Source organism: Botrytis deweyae (assembly GCF_014898535.1).
Source record: "Botrytis deweyae strain B1 chromosome Unknown BDEW_013, whole genome shotgun sequence".
In the NCBI taxonomy this organism is placed as follows: Eukaryota; Fungi; Ascomycota; class Leotiomycetes; order Helotiales; family Sclerotiniaceae; genus Botrytis; species Botrytis deweyae.
Window position 1 is genome coordinate 280,307 of NW_024066220.1, and position 16,188 is coordinate 296,494.

General features: G+C 42.4%; 5 protein-coding genes across 5 annotated transcripts; 1 reads left to right on the forward strand and 4 right to left on the reverse strand.

Moving 5' to 3' along the window:
• Positions 1–691: 691 nt before the first annotated feature.
• On the forward strand, positions 692–3,888 carry EAE98_006231 (uncharacterized protein). The gene is made up of 4 exons (XM_038953854.1): positions 692–992; positions 1,045–1,076; positions 1,132–1,206; positions 1,261–3,888. The coding sequence occupies exons 1-4, from the start codon at positions 893–895 to the stop codon at positions 3,379–3,381; spliced, it is 2,328 nt and encodes a 775-aa protein (XP_038809644.1). The 5' UTR covers positions 692–892; the 3' UTR covers positions 3,382–3,888.
• Positions 3,889–4,326: 438 nt separating this feature from the next.
• On the reverse strand, positions 4,327–7,230 carry EAE98_006232 (uncharacterized protein; the record flags this gene model as incomplete). Its single annotated transcript, XM_038953855.1, has 4 exons — positions 4,327–4,383; positions 4,598–5,571; positions 5,855–6,074; positions 6,169–7,230. 4 exons carry the CDS (start codon positions 7,228–7,230, stop codon positions 4,327–4,329), a joined length of 2,313 nt encoding a protein of 770 aa, XP_038809645.1.
• Positions 7,231–8,941: 1,711 nt separating this feature from the next.
• EAE98_006233 (uncharacterized protein) lies at positions 8,942–11,784 on the reverse strand. The gene is made up of 2 exons (XM_038953856.1): positions 11,038–11,784; positions 8,942–10,963 (listed from the first exon to the last, which is right to left on the reverse strand). The coding sequence occupies exons 1-2, from the start codon at positions 11,738–11,740 to the stop codon at positions 10,263–10,265; spliced, it is 1,404 nt and encodes a 467-aa protein (XP_038809646.1). The 5' UTR covers positions 11,741–11,784; the 3' UTR covers positions 8,942–10,262.
• Positions 11,785–12,400: 616 nt separating this feature from the next.
• Positions 12,401–14,243, reverse strand: EAE98_006234 (uncharacterized protein; the record flags this gene model as incomplete). Its single annotated transcript, XM_038953857.1, has 3 exons — positions 12,401–12,673; positions 12,905–13,611; positions 13,667–14,243. 3 exons carry the CDS (start codon positions 14,241–14,243, stop codon positions 12,401–12,403), a joined length of 1,557 nt encoding a protein of 518 aa, XP_038809647.1.
• A 593-nt stretch (positions 14,244–14,836) lies between these two features.
• Positions 14,837–15,732, reverse strand: EAE98_006235 (uncharacterized protein; the record flags this gene model as incomplete). The annotated part of the gene is made up of 2 exons (XM_038953858.1): positions 14,837–15,239; positions 15,296–15,732. The coding sequence occupies 2 exons, from the start codon at positions 15,730–15,732 to the stop codon at positions 14,837–14,839; spliced, it is 840 nt and encodes a 279-aa protein (XP_038809648.1).
• Positions 15,733–16,188: the final 456 nt, after the last annotated feature.

A 16,188-nucleotide genomic window follows, 5' to 3' on the forward strand; every position in this document is an offset into this window, starting at 1 on the left:
ACGATATATATAATGGGAATTAGAGATGTAAAATATAAATATATTGCATGTTGTATTTGTATATATTCTATAATTGTGTATTCTATATTCTATCATCTATCTTCTATATCGTTTGACCAACCGGAGATTTAACATACCTTCCTGCTGGTAGTAGGTCAAGGTATTATCTACAGAGTCGATGGTTAGGTCAAACATTCCGATACTGGAGTCTCGACGATTCAACCCCTTCCGCTTTCGCGACGACTTTGATTGAGTCATTCATTGGATAACCATACGTATACGATGGATGTACAGTATAAAAACAACCCTCACCGCCTTCGAGACTGAGCGACAGTGAGGGGCCGTTATGAGTAATACGAATCATCTATTAGTCAATAATACATGTAATTTAATTGGCCAATACATCATTGTATAGCAGATACACAACACAAAAGCTTGGTTTCCCAAATCAAAAGTGGATCCCATTCCCAGCTCCAGAGTCAACTTGCATGAAAATGACAAAAGACAAGAAAGTGGCAGAAAAGGTAATACCTTTCCTTTCATTGGCCACCGGATCTGCACCGACCGGAGATCATCTGGGAGCTACCCCCGATATCGGCACCAGTGGTCTTTGAGTTTGTTCGAGAGGAGAGCATCATAAAATAATATCCACCCCGCACTCCCTGGAAACTTTGAATTATTCTCTTGACTACTTTCTTACCTACTTCTACTCCTCTTGTAAATCCTTTTCTGAAATTCTTTTCGTTTCATTCATAAAAGTTTTCTGTCCGAGGAGTTTTGAGAATTTGTTCATTTGGGGGAATTCAATACCAAGTCAATCGCCAGAGGAAAGAAAGAGATACCATTTTAGAAGGATACCTTTGTCTTGTTGTTTTCAATTCAAGTCGCCAATATGCCTACTGCTGAAGGGAGACCTCAAACTCTCTACGATAAGGTTCTCCAAGACCATATCGTAGATGAGAGAATGGATGGCACCATCTTACTTTACATCGGTATGTGGATTTCGAAAGGAATTGGGCATTCAAATACTGATTCTTGATATAGATAGACATTTGGTACACGAAGTTACTTCACCGGTATGTTCCTTTTGGTACTTTATCATGGGGTCAAATTCCTAACCAATTTTTATAGCAAGCTTTCGAGGGTTTAAAGAATGCCGGTAGAAAAGTTAGAAGACCAGATTGTACTCTTGCTACAACTGATCATGTAAGTTTGCGTCTATGAAATCCAACAAAAATGCAAATCTAATGCTCCCTCTAGAACGTTCCAACCAGTTCCCGAAAATCCCTCAAAAACATCGAAACTTTCGTCGAGGAAGAAGATTCTAGACTTCAATGTATGACACTCGAAGATAATGTCAAGGATTTTGGAATCACATACTTTGGTCTCGGTGATAAGCGTCAAGGTATTGTGCACATCATTGGTCCCGAACAAGGTTTCACTCTTCCGGGTACCACGGTTGTTTGTGGTGACAGTCACACTTCCACACATGGTGCCTTTGGATCTTTGGCTTTCGGAATTGGTACGAGTGAAGTGGAGCATGTACTTGCGACACAAACTTTGATTACCAAGCGAAGCAAGAATATGAGAATTCAAATCGATGGTGAACTTGCACCAGGTGTCACAGCAAAGGATGTCGTCTTACATGCGATTGGAAGAATTGGTACGGCTGGTGGAACGGGTGCCGTCATTGAGTTTTGTGGTTCGGTTATTCGGAGCTTGAGTATGGAAGGTAGAATGTCGATCTGTAACATGTCTATCGAGGGTGGTGCCAGAGCTGGTATGATTGCTCCAGATGAGACCACTTTTGAGTATCTCAAGGATAGACCACTTGCTCCAAAGTATGGTTCGGAGGAATGGGAGAGAGCTATAAAATACTGGAAGAGTTTACAATCCGACGAAAACGCCAAGTACGATATCGATGTCTTCATCGATGCAAAGGATGTTGCTCCGACAGTTACTTGGGGTACCAGTCCTGAAGATGTCGTTCCAATTACTGGTTCAGTTCCAGATCCAGAATCTTACACCGACAAGGGAAAGAAGGAGAATGCTATTAAGATGTTGGAATATATGGGACTTACTGCCGGAACTCCAATGGAAGAGATTGTTTTGGACAAGGTTTTCATTGGTTCTTGTACAAATGCCAGAATCGAGGATCTCCGAGCTGCAGCTGGTATTGTCAAGGGAAAAAAGATTGCTGCCAACATCAAGCGAGCAATGGTTGTTCCAGGTTCCGGTCTTGTCAAGAGTATGGCAGAAGATGAAGGTCTGGATAAGATTTTCATGGATGCTGGGTTCGAATGGAGAGAAGCTGGTTGCAGTATGTGTCTCGGAATGAATCCTGATATCTTGGCACCAAAGGAGAGATGTGCTAGTACCAGTAACAGAAATTTCGAAGGTCGTCAAGGAGCTGGAAGTCGTACTCATTTAGTATCGCCAGCTTCAGCAGCAGCTTCCGCTATTGTTGGTAAGCTTACAGATGTGAGAAAATTTGCCCAGGGAGCCGATTCAGCACCAAAGAAGGTATCACCAACTAGTTATCAAGGCAAGGCACATGTTGATGAACGTGTCGAAACTGATGATGAAGAGCGAGAAGTTATCGGTGATCAACCAGAAGATAACTCCCCACACACAAACACCACCGCTGCACACTCCTCTGCTGGTCTTCCAAAATTCGAAGTCTACAAGGGAATTGCAGCACCATTAGACAGAGCTAATGCCGATACCGACGCTATCATTCCTAAACAATTTTTGAAGACTATCAAGAGAACTGGCCTTGGATCTGCTCTTTTCTATGCTCTTCGTTTCAACGAAGATGGAACGGAGAAGCCGGAATTCGTTCTTAACCAAGAACCATACAGAAAGGCTAAGGTTCTCGTTGTCACTGGACCAAATTTCGGATGTGGAAGTTCTCGTGAGCACGCTCCATGGGCTCTTCTTGATTTCGGTATCAAATGTATCATTGCCCCATCTTTCGCGGATATCTTCTTCAACAACACTTTCAAGAACGGTATGCTTCCAATCCCAATCACCAACAAGGCCGATCTCGATGCCATTGCAGCAGAAGCATATGCAGGCAAGGAAATTGAGATTGATCTTCCAAATCAAGTCATCAATGATGAATCTGGAAAGAAAATTTGTAGTTTCGAGGTGGAAGAATTCAGAAAACATTGCTTAGTCAATGGATTGGATGATATTGGATTGACTCTTCAAATGGAAGATAAGATTTCGAATTTTGAGAAGAAGATGACAAAGGAGACACCATGGTTAGATGGTAGTGGATATTTGAAGAGAGGAAAGAATGGAAAGTTGGCAGTCAAACCAAAACCAGTACCTACAACTAATCGGGGAGAGGAAATCAAGGAACCGCTTGATTGGTAAATTTATTTAATTTACCGATAATTAGTTACCAGATATTTTTTCTTCGGATGGATTTAGGGAGGTCTGGTGTTTTTTGCCTTTTTATTTTTTTCACTTTTTTTTTTTCACAACTTCGCTTGCAATTTAAGGGGTTTACTTGCATTAAGCTTCAGCTAGCTAGTTAGTTTGATTTGCTCTTTTTTTTCTGCTGGGAGCGGATTGATATCATTCGTATATGTCTGGTTGATCAGTTACACTATGCGTTGTATGATGGGTAGGGAATGATGAGCTTGAGTGATGGGAAAGAAAAGTTTTGCAATGCGATGCGATGCGATGAAGGGGGATATTGTATGGGGAATGAAGGGAAATGAAATATAATGGCATGGCGTGGCATGGTATGGAATGGAAAGTAGATCTCTAGATAGTCTAGTGTTCTTTTGTATTGAACGAAATGGATGATATGATATGATATGATGTTAAGTTAATTGAGTTTCGTAGTGAGTTTGAGTGATGATGATGATGGTGATGGTGATGTAAGTCTATGTGTATTTATGAGAGGGAAAGAGGGAGGGAAAGAGGGAGGGAAAGAGGGAGGGAAAGAGGGAGGGAAAGAGGGAGGGAAAGAGGGAGGGAAAGAGGGAGGGAAAGAGGGAGGGAAAGAGGGAGGGAAAGAGGGAGGGAAAGAGGGAGGGAAAGAGGGAGGGAAAGAGGAACAGAAAGAGGAACAGAAAGAGGAATAGAAAGAAACAAAATAGAAAACGAAAAATAGAAAACGAAAAACAGAAAGCAGAAAATAGAAAACAGAAGATGAATGAATAGAAATAGAATATATATAGATACCTATATCTATATATGTATGTATTAATCAAGCAATCATATTATATTATATTATATTATATTATATTATATTATGTTTATAGTTATATTTATAGTTATAGTTAACAATTAACAATTAATAATTAATAATTAACAATCGTTCATCAATGAATTGGTAGGCCATTCGTAGCCTGTCTGGTTCCATGCCTGTTGGGGTAGGAGAGTGGGTTGTTAGCTGGGGTTTTTGGGGTTTGGTTTGGTTTATTGTGGTGATATGTAGGGGGGTGGATAGGGAGGTGATGTGTAGGGGGGTGGATGGATGGATAGGGAGGGAGGTGGATGGATGGAAAAGGGAAAGGGAACGGGAAAGGGGAGGAAGGGGAGGAGATTCAAAACAAAACACCGAAAGAAAAAAACATACCGTCAAATTCGCATTCCGATACGCCACCGGATGTTTCTCAATATACTCCGTCGTCTCCCAACCTTTCGGATCACACGTGACGCTCTCCATCCCCTCGCGCTGATAAATCCTCACATAATCCACGTGCATGGTTGTCGGAAACCTCAGATCGCCGAGCAAAATCTGACTCCAGGCGCCGCTGATGCCCAGGTTGAGAATCACACTCATGGGTTCCTCGCTTACGAGTCTCTGGGCTACATTTCCGTTTTGGCCAATGGCGCGCCCGTCCATCATGAATGTTTGTTCGTCGCCGACGAACCAGGCGATTTTGCCCGTGGAGGAAACGCCGGGGGTGTATTCGAATGCGTATTTTTGGTATTGGAGGCCGTCGTACCAGTCGTTGTTGAGGAGGGTGGTGCCAGAGATTGCTTGTTGGAAAGGACCGCCGCAATACGAATTCATATTTGTGGTGTTGTAGTTGGGGATTTGGAGGAATGCGTGATTGGGTCGATAAAAGACGTCAAAGGGAGCGACTTGAAATGATTGTGTTACGACGCCAATGCGATTATTGGGATCGACGCTTCCTTCTAGGACGTCGATTTCTGGGGCTCCGCGACCGGTTCCGGGGGTGGGATGATCTTGGCCTTTGCATGTGCAGGAATTGAGTTTTTGACCTGGGAGCTCGGAGAGTCCATCGGGAGAGCTTTGGTTGGGGGTAATACCGTAATCGCAGGAGTTGTAGGTGTAAGGCCACACGCCTTCGGTAGTAGCTTTATAGCCTGGACGACCCAAATTACCCATGGACCAGACACCGGGCCAGAGACCAGGAACTGCGGAGGGGCCTGGAAGGGAGATGGATACTTCGAGGATACCGCCTTTGAAACAAAGTTGGTTCCAAGAGTTAAGCATACCGGATTGGTATCCGAGGTTATGGTTTGCAAAAGCATCCATGCGTAATTGCAAAGTGCCTCCTCCAGTTGTGACGGCTACGGGATCTATAAGAGTATTAGTATATGGGCAGTGAATACTATCTTCAAAATACGAAGTCCAGAACGGCATGCATCATTGCTGAAATATGGAAACCAAATCTGACTTGCTCATCATGCATGCCAAGAACCCCACAACCTTAATTCCACCTTCAGTTTCTCGGCTCTTCTCTCGCCTCCTCTCTTCCCCTTAATTTTCGCCAAATCTCAAAATCCAATACTCAAATCATCTTTTCCCTCAATCACCATCCTCATCTCCATCCCAAACAAGAAGAAAATCTCAAAAACTCACCATACCACTCCATATCCTGCGTAGCCCCATACCAAATATTCGGCGCCGTCCAAAATGGATCATCCCCAGGATAAAAAGTTCGATTATTATTATTAAATTCATCCGAGAAAACTAGATTGAGAGTTTCCCCATTGAATGTTGATTTTCTAGTTCTCGAAGCTTGGGGTGTGTCGGGATCGATTAGGGTTGTGCGAACATTGCGCAGGAGGGGATAAGTTCTCTGTTGTGGGAGTTAGCATGAAAGATTCGGGAGGAGAAAGGTTACAGGTTGAGAGAGAAGACAAAACACAAGAAAAAAAAAAGATCAAACTAACATTATTAACATGCGCCCACGCCGGTCCATAATCCACATAATTCCCACCACCTCCTCCCCCGGTCCCCCAAACCCTCGTCGTAAAAGTCAACACCGGCAACAAGATAAAAACACAAAGCAATCCAATAACCATAAAAACCCCTCCAATGGCATTTATCAAACTTTTCTTTTCCATCCACTCATGAAACGTAGGTTTAAAATCCCGATCGTCATTTTCATTCGGCATGTGAAGATTATCATCATCTTCAATTTCATCATCATATAGTATAAATCCCTTTTCACCTCCGAAATAGGGATGGAATGCTGCTACGCGGTCGTCGGGATAATTCCACTTTTCAGGATTATCGATGAGAGCGGCGCTGGAATCGCGAAAGGGATTTCGAGGTATAGAAGAAGATAAGGAGTCCGAGGATGTAGACGCTTCAGATATAAAAAGTGGGCGAGGAGCATTTAGTTCCGAACCGTATGAAGATGGTGTGCGAGAATTGGGATAGCGGGAGTAATCATGGCCTAGATCTTTTAATCCTTTTGGTGTACCCGTTCGTGATGGATCTCCAATCGGCAAACCAATTCCTGCCAATTCTGATTTTCGTCTTAGAAGTTGTTGCGGAGAACTCAGACCCTTTCCTCTCTTATTTGTATTTCCATTGTTTGGTGTATTTCCACTCGAATCTGTGGATGTAGGAAGAGGTAGATCTCCAGAAGAAGAAGAACCTGCAGGTGAAATCGTACCACCCATTAAACCACTTTTTGTTTCGTCACTACTATTAACTGTCGTTGATGAAGTCGAAGGATTGAGAGGAGATGGTATAACTGGCAAATATGATTTTCGATTCATACTTAAATTAGATGCACGTCGTTCCATTGGCGGAGTATTTGAAAGTCTTCGTGAGTCCGGTCTGACAATATCTGTAGTAGAACTAGGTGAATTCGATGGGCCCGCGTTGATATTTATTGCCAACGACACATTTGAGCGTCCAGCTTGAACCATTTCCATAAGAGGTTGTTGAGAATTGCGCATCTCAACCTTTGCAGGAGGAGAAACTTTTCGTAACGGCGACATTGTGCGTGGAATGTCTCTCACTTGATTTGTTGAAGCAGATACCAAATCTCCAAATATTTCTTCTCAAGTCAAATCCAGTTAAACCAAACTAAACACAATATGCCTCATAAAATCCATATAAGATTGAAATTCCCAGCAGAGATTTCCTCAAGAAATTGTTCATACATCAAATAGTGAATAAGCATCCATTTCACTCATGTAACGCAATCCTCACATTCAAAATCGCATTGCGAATTCGGCGATGGACACAACCACACAACCACACAACCTAAAGCAATCTGCCAAGAGCGTGACGTTTTGAATTCGAATATATCTATAAATATAAATCGATAGGTATTTTCCGAAAACGACAAAGGAGTTTCCGAGAATTCTATCGCGGTCCGGAATTGGCTATGATGTACTCGAATATTTTTATTTTTATCGCATGGAGCTCTGGAATGTGGAGTGGCTCGTGGGTGACTGATAAGAGCTCCCGGTGGAGAATTTCCCCAGAATTGAAGATCAAGGCTTAAGGTTATCGGGACTTCAACGAAAGAAGAAGGAAAGAAAGAAAGAAAGAATCCGGTATTTGTTTATAGCAATCGAAACGATTGAGAATATATAAATGGTATCTATCAATCGTGTTGATAACTGATAATAAAGCACCAGAAGTATATCTGCGAAAGCGACAGTGATGATCGAGATGAAGTGAAAACGACAGTAGAGTGTAGAAGTTGAAGAAGAGGAAGAGGAGGAGGAGGAGGAGGAAGATGAAGATGAAGAAGATGAAGAAATAAAAAGAAACCAAGATAACGAAACGAGACGAGACGAAACGAAACGAAACGAATGAAAAGCACCTCATAGTAAAATACCTAGCTAGTCCTCATCTCGTACCTACTAGAGTCCTCGTACCTACACTCACCAGTGCAAGTAACTGCAAGTGCCAAAGGATAAATTCCAACTCAATGCACATATACATACCTCGTACATATATACCTACCTAGTAGTACCTGCCGCTATCGACCAACCCGTCACCACCCACCAATTAAATATCGCCATCCACCAATCCCGTCGATATCAGTATCTATCCATGGATATATTAATTAGATATTCAATCACTCATTTGATCAGTTATCCATCCATCTATTCATCATACATATATACATATATACATACATACATATATACACTCATCACTCATCACTCTCCATCCATCCATCCATCAAAAGCTAGCTAAAAACTAAAAGAAAGCTCCACAATCTATATCTCGTACCCGCCCCATCCCAACGCCACTAACGAACGTTATATTCATCTGCCCACCTGGCCTGGGCATCTACTGATCCACCCTCCCTCCTTCCATCCAATTCGCCCAAACACTTCACAGTAGGTATGTGGAGTAACGAAGATGCACACAAGACAAGCAAGTAGCTCGGTAGGCTCGTAGGTAAACAAAACAAGGAAAGCCTGCCTACATATCTCGATCTTGATTCTCGACCAATTATTATAGGTATATACAATACATATCGTACATTACTTACAATACAATATCGTACATACAATACAGATAGTAAACATAGTAAGAATATATACACTACAATAAATCCCGCTATCGATTTCGATACACATGATATACATGATACAATACATATACATACATACATATATATATACATACACAAGCTCCACATATACATTTCATTTCAATCTTGGAAATTTTCATACATTCACATCATACCTAATAGATAATTTTAATTTCCTGACATAAGTACCGTATACTTATACATAATCGAAGAAAATAATATAATACTACCTAGTACATACTACCTAGGTACATAAACATAAACATAAACATAAACATACTACAAACAGAGCTCATCACCATCACCATCACCATCACCAACACCATCACCATCACCATCACCACCACCATCACCATCACGAAAGATACCTACCTACTCATCCACATACCAATGACTTCCAAGATTATTCCTGCTTACTTATTACTTATTACTTATTAGCGAATATAAACTTCAACTTCAACTTCAACTTTAACTTCAACTTTAGCCTTCAACTTTAGCATGTATTTATTTTACTTTCATTTTACTTTTACTTTTACTTTATCATTTTCCTCTCTCTCTCTCTCTCTCTCTCTCTGCCCTCTAGCTCGCTCACACAGACATCCTACCTAGGTACATATACATATACACATGCTTATCTTATCGTATCGTATGGCTGGCTCGAGGCTGGCTACCTATTCTCCACACACCTGAGAATACTTAACTTAATCCATTCATATGCATACTACGTAGGTATCCTCATATTTCCCTAACCGCTTCATGAATATCATCGCATCTACGGTATGCGTCTATGCGTTCATTCGTCCATTCATCCATTTATCCATTCATCCATTCCAGATGTCCAGATTTGCATAGGTAGGTAGGTACTTCATGATCCGCAATCCGTAATCCCTCCTTCGCTCACTCACTCGCTCGCCTATCAATACTTCATATAGTATACATGTAGTACATACACACACCTGATATCATCCTCTTCTCTTCTTCATTCCGAAACTGCTGTGTCCATCAATCCATCAATCAATCAATCAATCAATCAATCATCAATTGTGTTCCCACAACCCTTCCGCTTTCTCCAAATTCATCACTTCTCGTGTCTTGAATTCCAGACCTCTCATTCATTCATTCCCTTTCCTTTCATTCACTTCCATTTTCGAGTAATATCGATATAGAACGAGTAAAATCAATCCCCTGTTCTCGAGCAATTTATTCGTCAACTTTTTGCTTTCCTTCTTTCCCTCAAATTCCCTCAAGACCAAAAGCCAATTCATAATTATCATGCCCAGCCATTGAATTTCGAGTTCCGTAAATTCGGCGACAAATCGTTAACCTCTCTTCGGAAGATGCAAATCCGCTCAGTTAAGTCTGACAAACAACGGGGTTGATTTCCTCGTGTAACATCCTTACATATATGGGTCTTATAAACAGCCAACTATTTAATAATCTCTAGCTAGCTCTTCTCATGTCAAGTATAGTAGCTCAAGGACCATGTCGAGGATCTTTGTGCGACAATGAGTTTTGTTGACGAACGACTTCTTGTTCATCATCTTCATTATCCCATCCCAGAACCGACTTCAACGAATTCAATTCTTTTTGTAGTTGTTGGAGTCCTCCTGCCACTCCGCTCAGGACAGTAAATAGTTGTTTTTGCGTACTCTTCGGGGTGTCGTCGATGAGAGATCGTTCTTTCATCATAGAACCGTCGGCTGGGATAGGATATTGCACAATTTGATTGTTGGGAAAATTGTGCATCGGCAACGGCTGGGCAAATTGATTATTTTGAAGAGGTGGACCTCCCTGTTGTATGACTTGTTTAATCGCAGGAGTTTCGTAGAATCGTGGTCGATGCAATACAATTGGAGCTGCGCGTGACTGTTGCCCATTTGCGCCTGGTTCCCCTTCATCCATATTTCCTTGATCGAGTTCTTCGCGGGCAATTTGAGCTTGTAACATGGAATCCAATTCTGCTTCTTGAGCTTCCTTCAATCCGGGGGTTCTTAATGGTGGTCGTGGTATAGACGGAAGAGGTGGGTATGGACTGACATAATGACCTGGTGAATTGAATTTACTGAATATGCTATTCTCCTCTTCAAATGATGGGTTTTCGAATTCGGATCGCTTTCGCTTGGTGGGGGGTTCAACTTTTTCCGTATATCTTAAAGCTCTGGCATCTTGATCCCCTACAATTGTGAAATCCAAGAGTCAGTAATAGTATTTTCACCATACGAGATCATAAAACAGAAGATGTAGATACCCAGATTTTTTATTCTCAAACTGCATTTATTCCCTTTACTCGTGAAAATACAAGTCGCGCAAGCTCCTTGAAACCATTCTTCCAGCACAATACAGTGAGAGAATCGTCCAAAGCCCTGTTTACAATGCGCACATGGGTTTGCCATTATTCTTCCTCTGGTGGCTACCATACATGCACCTCTCTGCTGAACACGTTGACTCTCGGTCGATCTTTCCGGTGGTAATTCCTGGTCTTCGCGCCATGGTAGATCGCGCATTTCGGGTAGAACCTTGATGCGATCGAGAAAAGTCGGCTCATTTCTATGGTTGCCAAATGAGTAGTACTTGTCGTTTGCTTCGTCTGCAGAGGTATCTCCATGGCTTAACTCTCGTCCATTGACTCTTTCTTCGTTGCTACTTTCTGACGCTTGTCCGTTCTGTGTGTAGTTTTGTCCTGGACCTATTTCTGGCGTCTCACTCATTTCTATATCATCCGTCATATCCGTTCTGAACGAAGGCGCCCTATGTCTCCTGGGACGCATATTTCTTCCTTCTCTTTTTCGCTTTGGTTTTCTTTCTGGTGACGGCGAAGTTGAACTTGCTTCAGAACGATTGAGCGGTTCAGGAGTTGGCGCGTTGTCGGCAGTCTGTCGCGTCCAGAGTCCTGGTCCGTTGGCTGAATATCTTGTTTTGGCGGATGCGTTACCTCGGTCGCGAAGTTCCATTTTATATGATGTGGTTTATTAGCTGGTCGGCGGGACTTGACAGCAAGAGATTTTGTTATGTGCAGAGCTAAGTGAGTGATTGGTCTAGCTTGAGGTGGTTAGGCCTAAGCGATAACCTTAAATTTTACTCTTATCGGTGTGCCTAGCCTCCGGAACCGTACATCTAACTAGATTGACTCGGCAAAGGGTTACTAGACACAATTATGAATTAGATGTAAAGCATCATGAAATCGATCCCTCAATTCCTTTCCCAACAATACAGGATCCCATAAAGAGTGAATTGAGAAAATACTTTGATTTAATTTTATTTGTTAAAGCTACCTACCTAGGTACCTACTTGAAGGTGATTTTCTATGACTTCAGGGCACAGCTTGAACGCTCGCATGTTTTCGCTTATGAAGAGATTCTTCACCAAATTAGCTGATCTCCTACAATGGGCATTTAGAGTTCATTTTGAAGTCTTTTCATAGCGATGTAGATATCATATTATGATCACTGTATCATTTAAATCACCTGTAACATCGTGAGATTATCAGCAAGTATAATTTCTAGATTCACGCATTTTTATTGTTATTAGGTTTAATATAGGCTAGTTTACAAAACTTATGTACTCTGATGCCGTAATGCTTGTGAATTTCAGAATGTCATCGAAGCAACGTATCAATTATCATCATCCTCCACACCAAGTGTTTTCTTCAACGTATTAAGCTCTCTCTGGATATTGTCAATACCTCCTTGAAGACCACTGATAATTCCCATTAGCTGTAATTGCTTTCGCTTTGGCAAAGTTTCTATGAGTGGAGCCGCGGCAAAACTTAGTCCGTTCGGGGTAGTGACAAAAGTTGGTTGGTATTCTCGTTGTTGACGTTTGTTGCCCGCTTTCTGGGGTGGGGGTTGCGATATAGTTGATCCATTACTCATGATGACTTGTTGCTGACCTGCGAAGACGTTGGGGCTGTGATTAGGTTGAACTTGAAATTGCGGATGAGGTAGTTGAGGTTGAGGTTGGTGTTGGGGTAAAGGTTGGTGCTGGTGTTGGGGTAGGGGTAGGGGTTGATGTTGGGGTTGGGGTTGATGTTGGACTGGAGGTGGAGGTGGAAATGGAGATTGGTATTGCGCCTGCTGCTGTTGCTGGACTTGGGCCTGAATTTGCTGTTGTTGTACTTGAGCTTGATGTTGCTGTAGTCTAGTTTGAGGCGGCTGCTGCTGTTGAGCTTGAGGTTGAGGAGGTTGAGATTGTGGTGGTTTGGCTTGCTTCGGGTCTGGTTTATCTTGTTGTTGCTCTGGCTTGGACTGCTCATGTTGTGGTTTTGGAATTTGTGGTCTGGGTAGATTTGGAAATGTAGGTTGGGATCCTGCTTGAGTCTGGTTGACAGAAGCCCAAGTTGTAGATGCCGGTCTGCTTGGAGCTGACTGAGGAGTACTTGCACTTGGAGTATTGCTTGGTTTTCTGGTTGGTTCCTTGACGGTCGATTCCTTCTCAGCAGATTTGCCAACAGACTTGCGTAAACCACCATTTCGAGTGTTGGGTGTGGACGAGTTACGCGTAGCCATGTGTGGAGAATTGACAGGTGCCCATGAGGTTAAAGATGAACGAGGTGGGCGTCCTCCGCGCGTCTTTGTAGATCCCAAACCTGTGTCTACTACAGGAGGTTCTTGCCATCCCGTTTGAATTGGCTTTTCTGGTTCTTCGACACGGGCTTTCTTTGCTGGCGGACCAGAATGATTGCTTTCTTCAGACTTATTTTTTGTACTAGACTTATCTGGCGTCTGTTTGACAGTATTCTTTGCTGATGCTCTCCGTGCACTTGAAGATTCAGGTTCTGGAGTCACGCGAATTCCGTCTTCTGCAGTAAATTCATCGGGCTCGACTACATTGGTATGCAATTAGTAATTGATGTTAATTTCTCGCAAAGAAAAACTTACTCTCTTCATTAGTCTTGATGCTGCAACGGTTTGGTCTGCCACTTAATTGACAGCTAGCGCATGCTCCCTTGAAAAATCCTGGCAGCGCGATACATAAGGTGAACTTTCCCCGAGCATTGGCACATGAGAGGCAAGGATCCTCAACTACATTTCCTCGAGTAGCAAGCAAACAGCCAAATCTAATTTGTTTCCTACGGGAATCTCCTCCAGTCTCGATCTCAGAGCCCGCTTCGACTCCTTCCCTCCAAGGCAAAGAACGTTTTGCAGGCATCATTTGTAATCTTTCCTCCATTGTTGATGAGTTTGGATCTCTGAATGAAATTTGATTCAAATACTTCGGAGGTGTGCTGGGGCTATATCGTTTAGATGCTGAACTGGGCGTCGCGATCGAAGGTTCGTCAGCCAGCTCTGGCTCAGGCGACTCGAGGTTTTGAGGACTAACGGCCGCCATTTTGTTTCTTGGTGCGAAATCAATATCAGATCCTATTGATTCAGGTGAAGATGGTGCTGCCCACTCATCGTCACCATCTTTATCAACAACGATAGTATCGCTGTCTCGGGATCGTCGTGGGGGCATGTTGAAAAGTCGCGTTGATCGAGACGTAATCGGTCGCGATATTTAAAAAATCCCAAGGTGAAATTAGATCGTGCTAATCCTTGTACCGAATATAAATATATGCCGCTTTTATCTCTTATCGGGACTGCACGTCAGGCTGGAAATTTGTTGGAATGGTCCAAAGTGAGATTGGATATAATTGAAGAAATTTTCTTGTAGACAACAATAATGAATATAAAAAGGGTCGGGTAATGTGAATGATTCACAGCTGAGTACAGCACAGCATGGGCAGGTTTTATCTACTTGGTCGGTAGATATTTTAGTTCGGAATTAGCTCTTTTAGTACTTTCTCTATTAGGTAAAGGTCTAGAAGTCTATCCATCGCCAAAATTGATAACCCAGAAAACTAATTGCCTTGATCGGCGATTAATGGATCTGATGGTACGATTTTCTTCTGAAGGGTAGTGAATAGTCTCTTGTATTTCTATATTGTTGGGCGCGTGATACGCTCGCTATGCTTACAATGCGTCATTTCCCTTCTGGTAGCCCATAATCTAGACTGCCCTTTGCTAATATGTTACGTTCGGTTGTATTACGAATGTACAACAAGCTGTCTATTTTTTCTTGGCCTCCTCCTTGGTCAAGGCCAATTGGTCTTTTTCCTCCCTCATTTTCCTTTTATCTTCCAGATCATTTTCTACTTGCCATACTGCTCGATCGAGTTCCATTTGCAATTCTGGTATGTCTAATGCTTTGGCAATTTCCTTTCCATCAGAAGCATGAAGTAGCATCGTCTCAACATCCGATACATTCGAATTTGATGATAGTGTATCAGCCGCACTTTTCGAGTCGGGAGACGGAATCTTGTTCCTCAGATACAGCTCGTCTAATATCTTGGATGGCTTTGATACAATCAGATTTTCCTTCAAAAGGAAGTCGATGTGTTTAGACCCTGCTAGCGCTTTCCAATGACTATATGCCCGAAAGCATAGATAGAAGAAGGGTAGATTTGGGATACTGATTGATGTTAGCTTCCAAATATTATCGGCGAGGTTATAGCTGGCTGCACTTACATCGGAACAAGCGCGAAGGGAGCAACTAAAGGCATTCCAATGATTGAACCCCATAACCTCGTCTTGTGAAGTTGTCTTCTCTCTGTGCCAAGTACTTGCAGGATTTTCGAAATGTTTTCCTGCGGAAGAAAATTTGAGGGAAATGAGATCTCAACTTTCTCTCTGTCGCCCAATTCTTCTGCTCGCCTTCGTTTAGACAAGGGAGGAATGGATTTTAGACCCCATTCCTCATATGGTATTCTTTGCAGGGCCTTGTTCCCAAAATCGACCACCTTCTTCTGCCATCCTGATTCCTTCTTCTCCCAACTATTCCAAAGATTATTCGCCTTTGTAGTTGTCTTATCTAGTAAGGAAACCTCATTTGTAGTGGTAACATTAAGTCGCTGGCAGTAAATAAGGGTTCGCCGCGTGGAGATGGGAAGTAGGTAGAGGCGCATAGTTCGTTCTTCGTGGACCAGAGAATTAGATGAAAAATTTACACAATTGCGATTCTCGAGATGGGTATTATGTCGTACAAGATCGTTAGGCGTTATACGTAAAATGGTCGTTATTCGTCTGCTCGTGAAATGCCGTTTGTTACTTCAATTGCATTGGAGGGTGTTTGATAGTTATGATGAGAAGATGGTGCTGGTTAGGTGAGTAACGTTTTGCACTTCTTTCTTTCTTTCTCTTTTTGACTGATTAGAACTACCGGTAGATGACCATCAAGCTACAAAAAAACCCAAAAATCGAAAAGCTTTTTACCTGGATTCATGGAGGCTGAGCTAAGATAAGATCCATTTTCACTTGTAGGTAGAATGACGCATGAGAATAACCTTGAATACCTAGCAGGTACCTAGTGAATAAATCCCTAGTACGAACGAGTACATGGAGTCGAATATTTTCCAAGTGGG